The 14,211-nt window shown below is 41.4% G+C and overlaps 1 protein-coding gene across 1 annotated transcript; it reads left to right on the forward strand.

Moving 5' to 3' along the window:
- Positions 1–936: 936 nt before the first annotated feature.
- PIP (prolactin induced protein) lies at positions 937–5,463 on the forward strand (the record flags this gene model as incomplete). The annotated part of the gene is made up of 4 exons (XM_080664314.1): positions 937–1,031; positions 2,978–3,083; positions 4,892–5,006; positions 5,339–5,463. The coding sequence occupies 4 exons, from the start codon at positions 937–939 to the stop codon at positions 5,461–5,463; spliced, it is 441 nt and encodes a 146-aa protein (XP_080520440.1).
- Between the last annotated feature and the right edge of the window lie 8,748 nt (positions 5,464–14,211).

Below are 14,211 nucleotides of genomic sequence, written 5' to 3' on the forward strand. Positions count from 1 at the left end.
AAATCAATAAAATATATATATTTTTTAAAAAGTGGTCATGTCAGTAGTTAAATAAGCAAACTACTGAATGTTGGGAAGTCTGATCTGGGGATGTCAACTATTAACAGAAATTGTCTCAAGTCATGGTATTGCCCTGTACTGGGGACTTTGGCTATTTGGGGATCTTGGCATCTGAAGGACATTGCCATTACCCATGAAATAAAAACAGATTTAATCACAAAAATATTTGTGTCACCCAGTGCTATGGCCTCAGTTCTCCATCTTCCAGAGAAGCTCATCTCTAGTTTCCCTGCATGGTTGGTTGTGACCCTTAGGGAAGCCTTGGTCACCCTAGCTCCCTAACACTTTTATTTTAGCATATCCTCTTGAGTTAGTATAAGGCAGTGGTCGGCAAACTGCGGCCCGCGACCCACATGCGGCTCGCGAGCTGCAGTTTGCCACTCTGTTGACTAATGAGTTTGCCGACCACTGGTATAAGGGAATCAAGCAAATGTGTCCTAAAGCTGTGATCTGAAATCTGCTTCCACAGCTGAGTTCTCTTGCCTCCAGAGACTAGGGGAGGAAGGACTGAAGCTAAAGCTACATACAGCTGGATATACAAGTGTATAATGATGAGGGATAAGAAACCATTTCTGCAAGCTAGGAAAGATCTGTATCTTTTGAGGTCCTGGACATCCTGAGAAACTCTGGTACTGAGAAAATGAAGAAGGATCATCTAACTTTTCTCCCAGACTCTAATGCTGTAGTGAATGTTGACTTTTTCCATAGAAAAACAAACTAGCTCAACAAGGAAAGATCATGAGTGAAAAGGGTAATAGTGTTATTAGTCACATGAGTCTGCATGGCAGCTCTCCCACTCCCTTGATCTGCATATAAAGAGTGTGCTTGGCACCTGAACCCTACTTCTCTGGAGCATCAGACTCTGTCTCTTCCAGCATGTACTCTCTCCAGCTCCTGCTCAGGGCCAGCCATGCAGCCCTGCTCCTGGTTCTCTGTCTGCAGCTGGGGATCAACAAAGCTCAGGAAGACACGTGAGCCAAGCCTTTCTCCTTACAAAAAAATCTTTTGCGGGGAAGGCTTTTCTCTTATCCTAGAAATCTACATATCCCTTCCTGAAAACTTTTTCAACTTCCCAGAGATCTAATCCTTGGAGCTCTCATGAACTCATACCAATCCCACCTCTCTCTTCTTAAGAACTCCATCAATTCCCCTCACATTTCCCCTGGGTGATTCTAAGTTGCCCATGGAAATAAGGCTCCCAGTGCACATGTAGGCTGTAATTAACAATCAGTCTTTCTCTACGGTTCTGGCCTACATGTTGTCCATAGTCTATACCTTTATTAGATTTCTGTTCAGTGAACTTCACCTTCTCACACTTTGTCTCCTAGAAGAGAGGGTTTAGCAGGACTGTGAGTTCCAAAAATAGCTTTAGGCACCTTTGGCAGAACTCACTGAATGATCAGAAGCCCTGGGCACTGATCCTTGGCCCCACAGTCCAAGGTTGAGCTTGCCCAGCACTTTGGACATTCTTCCTATGCTGAAGCCTGAAGGCAAATGTGAGGACCACTTACCCATGACTCCCCACTCCACCCCCCGTCTCCCACTGGGACCTGAGAGCATGGGTTCAGAAGCCAACTCATTAAGGGCACATGTTTAAAGGAAAATTGGGGCACACAGAATGAATTAGGAAATGGGACAATTTGGAGGGAGAAGCATGGACGCTCATAAGATCTAGGGATTTTTCCCTACAGGAAAAGTGTTTGGAATGTAGAGTTTCTGGATTGTGATTCTGGTTGTACCCTCTGTGGAAGGACCAGATGCTTCCCTGAAGGAAACCTGTCAGGGTTTTGACAACCTGATGTAATGGAGGTGGGTGGGTATCTAAGAAACCCTAAGTGGGGATGGGTTCAGATATAGATGCCACTCCACTTAGCCCTGAGGGGCAGCAAGTTGTTGATAAGCTGTGCTACTTAGGGTGACCAACCATCCAAGTTTGCCCATGAATAGCTTGGTTTTAGCACTGAAAGCCCCTCCCAGCAAACCCCTCGCTGTCAGGCAAACCAGGGTGATTAGTCTCTCTAGCTGTGCTGGTCATCCTGTCAATCTGAAATATATTTACAAATGGGAGAAATTCTAAAGAAACTGAAGGATGTGTGCCCCTTCCCTGTGTACTGAGCGCTAGAGCAGCTGGCACAAGAAATGGAATCTCTCTGAAATCTGATGCTTTCCCCTAGGAAAATGGGGCTGGGAAGTACTGGAGGCCAAGAAACTGAATTCCCTCCTGTCTCACCCAACACTGAAGGAGCTTTGGCAGGAGTTTCTGGGAAAGAGAAAGTAACTCTGCTGGTCCAGAACCCCCTCCTCACTGACTGAAGGGAAACACTTGACTATTCTCTTTGTCTCCATGTCCTTTTCCCCAGAAGATCGTGGTGTGTGGCCTGAATGTAAGGTGGAAGCTGTAGTTTCCAATATGGCATTGTGTCCAAATCCCCTACAGAACTAAGTACTAAGTACAAATCCTAGACCCCACCAAGGACCAAAGAAGGAGGATCTTCAAGAAAGGTCTCACTTCCAGTGCACAGGTGTTTATGATTCGTTAATATGAAATTTAATACTAATTTTATTATGACATGAGCCCTCCCTGTCAGTGGACAATCAGCAGAACCTATAGAGTTTTATTAGGAAATGACATGTGATACTATACTTTCATTGTTTTTGTTTTTGTTATTTGTCAGTGGAAGAGAAGTAGATACTCAGTTTTAAATAAAGTGTCCAAATTGCTTTATTAAGTAAAACTAAATCAGTACAAATAGCCAAACTAACCATAAAAATCAAAACTTCCCAGGGAATTCTGATCTCAGCAGTTGACCATCTCCTTCCCCTCGAACCTTCCCTGGTCCCTCAACCCTGCTCATTGTCCCCCCTCTCTTATGGATTGATTTCTGCTCTCTACCTGCATTTGTCTTCCCAAAACCAGTCGACAGTTGATCAAAATGGATTTTCAATTGCCCCGAACAACAACAGCAAATGAAGAAGTCACTGCAATGCTTAGAGTTGGAACAGAATTGAGAGAATGTATGGTGGTAAGTAGAAGCCCTGGAGTGGGAGTAAAGTGAATAAAATCCAACTTCTTAATTAAGTAAAATGCATTGGATGACATAGGAAAACTACTAGATTAAAGGGCAGTGATAAAATTATTAAATATAAATGTGTGATACAGTAATATATGTTTCCTTATCTATACATTAGCTGCAAAGGCAATACATTCACAACAGAATAGTTAAATTTTAGTTTATAAAGATTACCTATATGATGATTGTGGTTGCTTAGCCTGATTAAGTACCTTCAACTGTGCAATGGTCTTTGACAACAAACACACATATCCAGTGGGTCCTAATTTTTTGTTTTAATCATACAAGTATTGAAAGTTCTGAATCATGAAGATATATTGTTGTAAATGTAATAAAAATATAAACAAAGCAAGATTAGCCTTCTCGAAAGAAACACCAGGATGGCCAAAGTATTTTTGAGTAAAATTGCAATGGTGAGAACACTTGAACTCACTGTTTGGGGCTAATGGGCTATTTGGTGCAGAGTTGCCAGTTACCTGGGCAGGTATCAGGAGATAGGCAACCAGCCCCAGCCATGACCATGCAGCCTGGTGATAACCCCTGCCCCTGTGTTCAGGGTAGCGATAAGGGCTGGCACTCTTCTGAGATATATAAATCTCTAATGTAGCATGAACAAATCTGTTTCTCCTTGTGATAAAAATCACTCACTTCTAATGCCACTGTGGATAGTTGGTGACATTCACAGCAGAAGGAATGCTCAATTTCAATGGGAACTTAGGAAAATAAACATATAATTTCTTTCCACAAACTCACTGAATTCTATTCACAGACTCCTTGGATCTATGGTCCTCAGGTTTAACCCCCTGTGCTGACCATGAACTAGAACATTAACCTGACTCTGCTGAAACACGTATGCAGCGCTTTGGGTTCTTAAGCTGTACAGCAAGCATGTCAAACTCAAAGGCTAGCATGGGCCAAATAAATGAGGCATGTGGCCCATGGGCCGTGAGTTTGACATGCTTGCTGTACAGCAGGCTCAAGTTAGGAAAGAAAAGAGAAAGTTTACCTTCAAGATTGCATTTGCTTATCTAACAGCAGGTTGGGTGGGTAGTTGCTGTCCTCTCACAACTGAGGAAAGTGGTGTGTGGCCTGAATGTAAGGTGGAAGCTGTAGCCAGTAAGAACAGGCCACAGACAGCATTCTCAAGACACTAAAACAGTTTGCTTTGATGGGTATCACTGCCATATTGTTAGGGCAGATATTAAATTCACAAACGATGTCAACCACTGCTTATAAGGCCACAGTACTTATTGCTTAGCCTGATTAAGTACCTTACGTCACCCAAGGGATTCTCTACTTACTAAAGATCCCAGAGTTTGAGAGGAGCACAGCTGGGACTTGGTCACGGTTCTGGCAATAAGGCCTGGTTTTTGTTTTCACACCCCAGCAGTCAGACTGCAGCCACAGGCCAATTCCTGGAGCCCTTGCTATGAACCAAGGCAAGCCTGACCCCTCCCTCCCCCCAGATGAACTGCTGCCTGGATGAGTGCTCCTGACTCTGTGGTTCACTCACCTCCACCCTCCCGAACCATACATGCAGGAATAGGAGGACATGAGGACAGAAAATCTTCTAACCTTGACTTCAGCTCCTGAAATGATACTACAAACATGGACTCTCCCACGCCTCTCCCCATCTCCACCCCTGCTCTTTGCCCACTAAGAACATCCTCCTCTCTCCCTTGACCCTCACTTGTCTTTCTCTCCCTTCCCTACTCCCCATACCAACACTGAGTCATCTCTTTCCAACTCCTCCTTCACAGATTAAAACTTACCTGGTAAGCAGCTCTCCAGTTGATGGGCCTTTTAATTACAAATACACTGCCTGCCTGTGCGAGGAATTTCCAAGAACCTTCTTCTGGGACTTTCAGGTCAACAGTAAGTAGAGGAGTCATCCAAGGGAAGAACTACCCACCAGAGAGGAAAAACCATAGAGAAATGTGGTTATGAATCTGGCACAGAGCCCGTGGCAGAAGGATGGAGTGGGGGGCGGGGGGAGGGGAGAAGGAGAAAGACAAGCAGAGTAGATGGAGACCATGACCAAGTTCAAAAGGTAAGGGGTTGTGTGAGAAAAGCTAATAAGGGAGATTCATTTGTAAATGATTTGAGGAAGCTGAGTCCCAGTTGGGGAGGTGTCTGATACTGGTAGAAAAGATAGGACCCTGGGGATGAGAGTGTTAAGCTATGATCTTTGTCCCTGTCCCTTTCAGGTACTGTAAGAATTGCAGCAGTGGTTGACATCATTCGTGAATTTAATATCTGCCCTAACGATATGGCAGTGATACCCATCAAAGCAAACCGTTTTAGTGTCTTGAGACTGCTACCTGTGGCCTGATCTTACTGGAAGCCTTGTCTCACTGCCCCCTACTACACCCCAAAGTGGTTTCCTCTAAGGAACTTGGCTGGGTGTGTGTTGTGGTCTGTAAAATAAACTTCTCACAGGCTTCTCTGTGTTCTGTTGTGTCTTCCTGCCCAAATCTCTCCCTGAGGAGCTTCAGAGTACCCAGAATTTCTAGAACTTCTTTCCTTCAAAGAGCCTTTGCTGAGGAGATCTTGTGGGTTCTCACTGCCCATGAAGAGGGAAAGAAGGCAGATGGAGAAGAGTGGGGCCATTCTCAGTGTGGGAAAGCATGGCCTAAAACTCATAGTAAGTGAGGGGCAGAAACTGGACCAGCATCCAAGTTTCCCTGCTCCTTCACCTTCTATGTCCTGCTATCCATCTAGGAGCCCCTTCAGATCATAGGAGATGGGAGTCAGCTGCATACTAGTATGGCAGTCAGTGACAGAGTCTGTATTGATTCTATTTCGTTGCTTCTTTTCAACTGGTGAAAAATGATGGACTAAGTGGTGCTCAGGGAGATTGGGCAGCACAGGATGCACAGTAAGCTGAAGAGCAGAGGGGGGCCTGTGGGGCCCCGCCAAAGAGGGCCAGACAGTGCTTCCTGAGAGGAAATATGAGCCAGGGTCATGGGCACAAAGTGAGCAGAGGGCTTTCTGGCAAATAGATTAGTAGGCACCAAAACCCCAAAGCTTGTTCAAGGCAGGTCAGCTCTTTGATATTGGGTGGGATTAAAAGCAAGCCAGGTGGCCCAGAGAGGAGGCTGACAAGGGGACAGCACAACATCAGTTTGTAAGGCAAGAAGGTGGGGCATATCCTCTACATCACTGATCTTAAATGGGAATCAGATCCAGAGCAGGAAAACAGTAATTGGGAAAGTTCACTTGATATGTTAAATAGAATAGTAACATTGATTGTATGCCTAACATGTGACAAAAATACATTATCACATGACCTATTAAAAATAACCATATATATATATATATATATATATATATATATATACACACACACACACACACACACACACACACACAGACACACACACATACACACACACATTGGAATATTATTTAGTCATGAGAAAGAAGGAAATCCTTCCATTTGTAACATTGGTGAAACTTGAGGGTGTTATGCTAAGTGAACTAAGGCAGACAGAGAAAGGCAAATACTGGAGGATATCAATTATAAATGAAATCTACAAAAGCTGAACTCTTATAAACAGAGTAGAGTCGTTACTGGGCTGGGCCGCAGGGGTACTGAGAAAATTGTGATCAGAGGTATAAACTTCCAGTTATGACATGCACAAGTTCTAGAGACCTAATGTACAGCATGGTGACTACAATACTGTGTTGCATACTTCAAAGTTGCTAAAAGAAAAGATCTTAAATGTTCTCACCACAAAAAATAAATGGTAATTATGTGAAATGATGAAGGTGTTAGCTAACCCTATGGTGATAAGCATTTTGGAACATATAAGTGTATCAAATCAACACATTATACACCTTAACCTTACAAAATGTTTTATGTCAATTATATCACAATAAAGCTGGTGAAAAGATTGACCAAAGAACATACTATATGCACAGCCAATGGACACAGACAATAGTGCGGTGATAGCCAGAGTGAGGGGGTGAGGCTGGTCTGAGGTAGGTAAAGGGGGAGAAATGAGGGACATCTGTAATAGTGTCAACAATGAATGAATGAATGAATGAATGAATAAATAAATAAATAAATACAATTATTAAAACCATATGCATTAAGTATGTATTCATTCAATAAAAACCTATCAAGTGCCTAGTGGGCCATTACCTGCTTTAGGTATTTGGTTTCACCAAAGGGAATCAGGAATTTTCCATCCTTATCTTATTCTATATAATAAAAGGCTAATATGCAAATAGACCGAATGGCAGAATGACTGGTAGCTATGATGCGCACTGACCACCAGGGGGCATACACTCAACACAGGAGCTGCCCCCTGGTGGTCAATGTGTTCCCATAGGGGAGTGCCGCTCAGCCAGAAGCCAGGCTCACAGCTGGCTGGCAAACGCAGCGGCAGTGGCAGGAGCCTCTCCCACCTCCACCGCAGTGCTAAGGATGTCTGACTGCCGGCAGGCCTAAGCTGTCAGTCAAACATCCCCTGAGGGCTCCCAGACTGTGAGAGGGTACAGGCCAGGCTGAGGGACTTGCCCCGCTCCCCCCAGTGCATGAATTTCGTGCCCCAAGCCTCTAGTAAAGTTTATATTCTTCATGGGGGAGAGACAATAAATGAGTAAATTCTATTTTTACTTTCTTTATGAGAAAAATGAGATGAGAGGAGATAAGTAATTTGCACAGAGCCAGAGAATGGCAGAGCTCAAGTTTGAACCACACAGGCAGCCTGACACAAAGGAAGGCCCTTGTTCTTACACCACACACACTACACTACACACACATTACACAACACAGACATTGCACTATAGCAGTGGTCGGCAAACTCATTAGTCAACAGAGCCAAATATCAACAGTACAATGACTGAAATTTCTTTTGAGAGCCAAACTTTTTAAACTTAACTATATAGGTAGGTACATTGTTATTAACTTAATTAGGGTACTCCTAAGCTGGCCTTTGCTAAAAACTCAAGGGGCCAAAGAGCCGCATGTGGCTCGCGAGCCACTGTTTGCCGACCACTGCATAGTATGCACTACACATACACTACACACACACACACTTCACTACTACACACACTACACTATATACTAAACTACATATACACTACACTACACAGATATTGCACTATACTACACCCTACACATAATACACTACACACACACTGCACTACACATACACTGCACTACACACACACTGCACTACACACACACTACATACTACTTCTATTCAAAGCTGGCCCTGCTATCCTACTTCTGGTTCTCTGCCTGAGACTGGGGACCAGCACAACTCAAAAAGCGTTGTAAGTCACCTCCCTCCTCCCTACAGAAAATGTTCCAGGAGGGATACTTCTCCTAATCCAAAAATCCACATTCTGTGTTTCCTGCCCCAAAATAACCCACCGTGGGAGTCCTCACTATATGTGTCTCTTGGTCTCTTTCCTATTTAGAACCCATTGTGGAAATTATTAAATCCATGACCTACTGCTTCTTTGGGTTTTTACTCAGTTTCTATCCTGAGTTTATCACTTTCATCTTTTTCTCCTAAAAAGAGACACATAGGCAGGGATGTGGGTTTGGTCAATAACTGTAGGATATGCTTTGGATTAAATATATGTGCTGCACAGGAGGCACCATAGTCCTGGTCACTACCCAGTACAAGGGGTTGTGATGATCTACCAACTCAGATGATCCCTGGGGCTTCATTGGCAGTAATGCTCTTCTTTTCATTAAGATCTGACCCATACTCTGGAGTTCAGAGTCTACAAGACCTGAGCATGTTTCTTCAAGCAAGGAAAGGTAGAACATGATCCTGAAACATGACTTTTCATGGACCTATTCCTATATTCAGGATCTATGATGTGAAAAGGCTGGTCTCCAGTTCTATAATTATCTGGCAAAAGGCGGGGGGGAATATCATATTCCAGTTCCTTATTTGGGGGAGAGGCATTGAAATGGGACTATGTCTTTATGAGAGGAAGCACTGAGTTCCAAAAAGAAAAGTCATAGGAGATAATAACTATGAAGCCAACAAAATGTGAAAAAAAAAAAGAGTATCTAGCAGATGGGAATAGAGGTGGAGATTCTGATGAAGAAGGGATACCTGGGGATTTCTCTAAGGAGAAGAGAGACTAAGAAGACAGGGGTGATGTATGGAGTGAGTTGGGAGTTAGTCTCATTAGGTTGACTTAGTAGAACTTGTATGTTCCCCTTTCATTAGGCTAGAGGAACAGTGAGTTAATGAACAAAATTGAGCTAAGTTGATCATCATATTAAACCTTCCTTCCTTGACATGATAAATATATCAGACCCTTAGAACTTCATGTCTTCCTATAAGCTCTACTATCACAGAAAAATAATCTTTCATGGATCCCGAGATGACTACACATAAGAAATGGGATGGAAAGAAGAGCATCTCAGGCTAAAGTAGGCCATGCAACCAAATCACTTCCTGCCCCAAACAGCATCATAGACATTCAGCAGGGAGTCTGTGATGAAGGAAAAGCAGCTCTCTCAGCCCAGTTCACTGTCCTCATTAGCTGAAGAAGAATAGGATCTCTTTCACTCTGGCCTCTATTTATCTCTTCCTATCAAATGACACACAGAGCCCTCAGTGTGAGTCATGCAAAGGGGATTCTTAAAATCACCTCTGTGCCGCCCCTGCTCCTTGTATCCCATGGCTCTCTGCCCCTCCTGCTTTCATCCTACCTCCCAGGCCATCCCAGAATTGAACTTTTAGCTGACTTTGGATTTCTGCCTCTTTCACTATATCTAGAGAGAATGTAATTTCAGCAAACCTGTGAATTCATCAGTTTGGAGACTCAGATTATTTGGTATAACTCGAGATTAAATCTAATGTGCATCAACGCATGGTGGTAAGTAAAGATTGGGTCTTAATTCATTGGGGAATGAAAGAGAAATAAAAATAATGCTGGTAGTCAAAACTGACTTTATGTGAAACAAGACTTTAGGAATATTTTGCCTACCAATGCTTTTGTATTCATTAGCCATGAACCTCAGAACAACCCTTTTAGAATTGTGTGTATTATTATTTTTATCTTAAAGATAAAAAATAAATGGTAGTATGGAGAGGATAAAGGAGTGGAAGCTTTTAACCATGGGGTCAGGACTCTTCACTTCATTAGGAGAAGAGAGGAGAGGAGATGAAGGGGTAGGGGGGAGAGGGAGGGAGAAGAGGGGAGGGGAAGAAAGGGGGAGGGGAGGGGTGGGAAAGAGGAGGGGAGGGAAAAGGAGGGGAGGGGAGGGGAGGGAAAGGGAAGAGGGAGAGGAGAGGAGAGGAGAGGAGAAGAGAGGAGAGGAGAGGAGAGGAGAGGGAAATAAAAATGGGCCTAAAAATAAATATGGATAAAAATTACTAACAATGATCAAGGAGCTCTGCTAAAATTGTGCCATCCTCCCCATCCCTGCCACCAGCCTACACAATAAGGCTGATTCGGGAGATATCACATAACAGGCCACGGCAGATGTAAGAGAAGCTGCAATAATGTGGTAATTATGATCCCCCTCATAGATGGGAGACTTCCCATCAGATGGGAATTGGCTTTCCCAGTCACTAGCTCTATCACCTTTGCCTGCTCTCCTGATTAAGCCTTCAGAATCCATATACCCTCCTACTTCACTATCTTTGATATCAATCCCCCAATCCTTTGATGCCTCCTTAGGATTTTTAGAAAACAGAAGAAAAGATGCAGTTACCAAAACCCCGAAAAGGAATACAAATACTGGTAGTACCCAATATTTATTCAACTATATATGATGCTCAAAATGCTTTTGAGAAGTCCCTTTTCCACCGATCTCCACTGATGCTGTTTCAGGAAGCTCCTGATACTTTCCCTTCTCAGGTCTAGTCTCAGCAGATTTCATCTCCCATCTGAGAACCTCACAGTCACTACTTATATCTTCTCTCCAATTAAAAGGTTGATGATTCTATTGGCTGAGGAAAACAGGCATGATATATTAAATTGGCTAAGTGCTTTCAGATTCTAAGTGTGTTTATTTGCACAATAGCCACAATACTTTATATTCATAGAGCTCTGTATCATTCACAAAGCACAAAAACTCATTAACTCGTATAAACCAGACAGGTAAATATCAATACTTCCATCTCACAGAGTTAGAAAGAGCTCAGAGAATAAATACTATGTCACAAAGCTGGAAAGCAGGACAATTGGGACATAAACCCTGCTTTTATTTATTTATTTTGAAAGATATTACTCATATTTAATAGTTTATTGATTTTTAGAGAGAGAAAGGGAGAGGGAGAGAGAGAAAAAAATCAATGTGAGAGTGAAACATCAATCAGCTGCCTCCTGCACATGCACCCTGACCAGGAATTGAACTGGCAACCCTTCAATACACCGAATACCACCTCAGAGGCCAGGGCCAACCTTGCTTTTATTTACTTGGTTGTTTGTTTGGTTTTCCCACCACAACAAAGTACACAAACTGATGTTTCAGATTTTAATAGCTATCACAGAGAAGTTCATTTAATTCATTTTCTTAAGGGACTTAGGGTCCCTTAAGTCCAGAACTAAATGCTGTCCAACAATGAAGGCCCCTTGGCCCTTTCATTACTTAAAATAAAAAAACTTAAGGATCTATTTCATGAATCAGTTGATTATTTCAGTGCTAGCCAGACACAAATAAGTGAGTTTATTCCCACTCCATGGGACTGTTAACCTAATTAATTAACTAATTAATTAAAAATAGAAGGCCAAAATAAGAGGCAACAAACATTTATTTGTGATCCAAAAGAAAAGGTATTTGAGAAGCACCGATCCAGGCAGAAATCAAAACAGTGCTCTGATTAAGAAGTGAAGGCAAGGGGTATTTATGAGAAAGGGAAGGGAAATAACTATGTGAATAGAAAAGAAAAAAGGAATTGCTATGAGTGTTTATAAGCTAAGGATAGAATTTCTATAGCTTCAGTTAATCTAACATAATGATGCTAATTCTATAAAATGTTCTTAATTTTCAGTCCTGTAGTAATAATACCTGCTTTCCTATTCATTTTGCAAACATTCGTTTAGACTACAGTGCTGCTTCAGGCCTAGCCCAAAGGTGATTTGGCCCAGTTTTAACATTCTAAAGATTTGAGGAGTAGAGCATGCAAGGCAGTTCCTCTAGACAGCTCCAAATCCATGTTGAATTGGCTTCATTTATATTATTTTCTATTGTATTTTTTATATTATTTTTATATCCCTCCCCTTTGATTGAGATCTTTCCTTGTAAATATTGCTGATCAATCATTGGAAGGCAATACTGATTAGTTATTAAAAGCATTGTTTGTCCCTGGTTGCTAGAAAGGCTCATTCCCAGTATGGCATTTTATTGTTGGTTCCCTGTCTTTAGGAAGGCCCATTCCAGGTATGTCATGTCCCATGTAGGAGGAAAAATGATTTTCTTAGGAGCCTTAGACTACGCCTGAACAATGCGAGTGCTAAAACAGAGGAAGGCTTTGCTGTCATATTCATTTAAGGGCAAACATCTTCTGTAGTTTCTTGAGGTTTTTCACATAAAGTTCTGTGTGATCATCTCAAAACATGGAGCAATGATTATCCAAGATGTATCCAGCTATGCAAAACAAAGTTTTATAACAACAAAAATTCCCAGCATAACAAACAAAACGACCTGTGAGGCAGGTTTAAAGATAAAGTCCAATGTTGAGTTATCTTTCCAAGCAGAAATTTAAGGGGAACTAAAGTAAGGTAAAAAGGGAAAAATCAAGGTCCGGAATCATGGGTTAGCTGTCCACAACAGGTGCCACCTGCTTCACTTCCTGGTAATTTTTAATTTCAAATCCTCCGTTGCTTGAGCAGTCCAGTTAGTTGTAAAAGTTTTCTTTAAATGAGAAACAGGAATCCAAGAGTCAACACCTTTAAATTTGGCTGCATACAGTTTAGTTAAGGGTATCCAATGTGTTCCTTTCCATCTTGGTTGTAAAGAGACCTCCAAAAGATGTCTTTTCCACTATACATAAATCATCTGGTTTAAATTGTGGTGCTTAAATTCTTTGTCTCCTTTAATTAATTGGATATCAAAAGCAGATAAAGCCAAAAGCATAGGTTGACCTGATAAGGCTGCTGGGAACCCTATAAGCAAGTTATCAGGATGATTTTCCCAAAAAGCTTCCATAAGTCAATCTTTGTTCCTTAAAGCTATCTGGTCATATCTGAGCTTATGCATATCTCTCAAACAGGGCATTTGAGTCAAAGCCTTGGTAATATAACCAATGTTTCCAAAAAGAACAGATTCTTATTCAACTTACATAAATAATTACACTGCCATAAAAACAGGAATACTCACTAAGAGTTTCCAAATTCTGGAAAAATCAGGTAGGAAGGAAAAGATAATATTTTGATTCTGCTTACAAAGGTATAATTTACTAAATTGCTGTAGGTTAGAGGTAGTTTAGGAGAAAAAAAAGTTTGCTTATACATGGAAAACAAAGATAACAAAACCAGTAATATTGCATATAAAAGTCATAAAAATTATAATCATCCTCATCAGTTTATTCAGTGCCATTTTATTAATTCTTGATCTTAATCTTTTTTTGTTAGCAGTTTTGTGAATCCAGTTTTTCCTTTGACTTCTGAAAATCCTCACCCAGTTTAATGATATGATCAGAAAGTTTAACAAAAACCTATATTTTAAAGTAAGTGTTAAAGTCCTCCCTGAATCTCTCTAACGGTGAAACATACTTGCAAAAGTGTCAGAGCAGGACAATGACTTTCTGTAAATGACAAAGACTAAGAATGACGTGTTTAAAAATATGATTACAATATAATTGACAAAGAAATGTGCTTTTCTTTGTAACACAAAATTTTAAAATAGCAGCTAGAGCTACAAATGTAAACATTACATCAGGACATTTTAAATTTTTACTGGGGGGCAGAGTAGAGGCTTGGAGGAGAGGGGAAATGGGAGAGATCGTTAATACTATCAACAATAAAATCTATATTAAAAATTTTAAAATTTTTATATAATTCCTAGAACATTTTAATAACAATAGTATATGAATACATATACAACATAACTATTTTTTAAAAATAGTTCCCATGTGATTTTAGCATCTCA

The sequence above is a fragment of the Plecotus auritus genome (assembly GCF_963455305.1).
Source record: "Plecotus auritus genome assembly, chromosome: 4".
Taxonomy (NCBI): Eukaryota; Metazoa; Chordata; class Mammalia; order Chiroptera; family Vespertilionidae; genus Plecotus; species Plecotus auritus.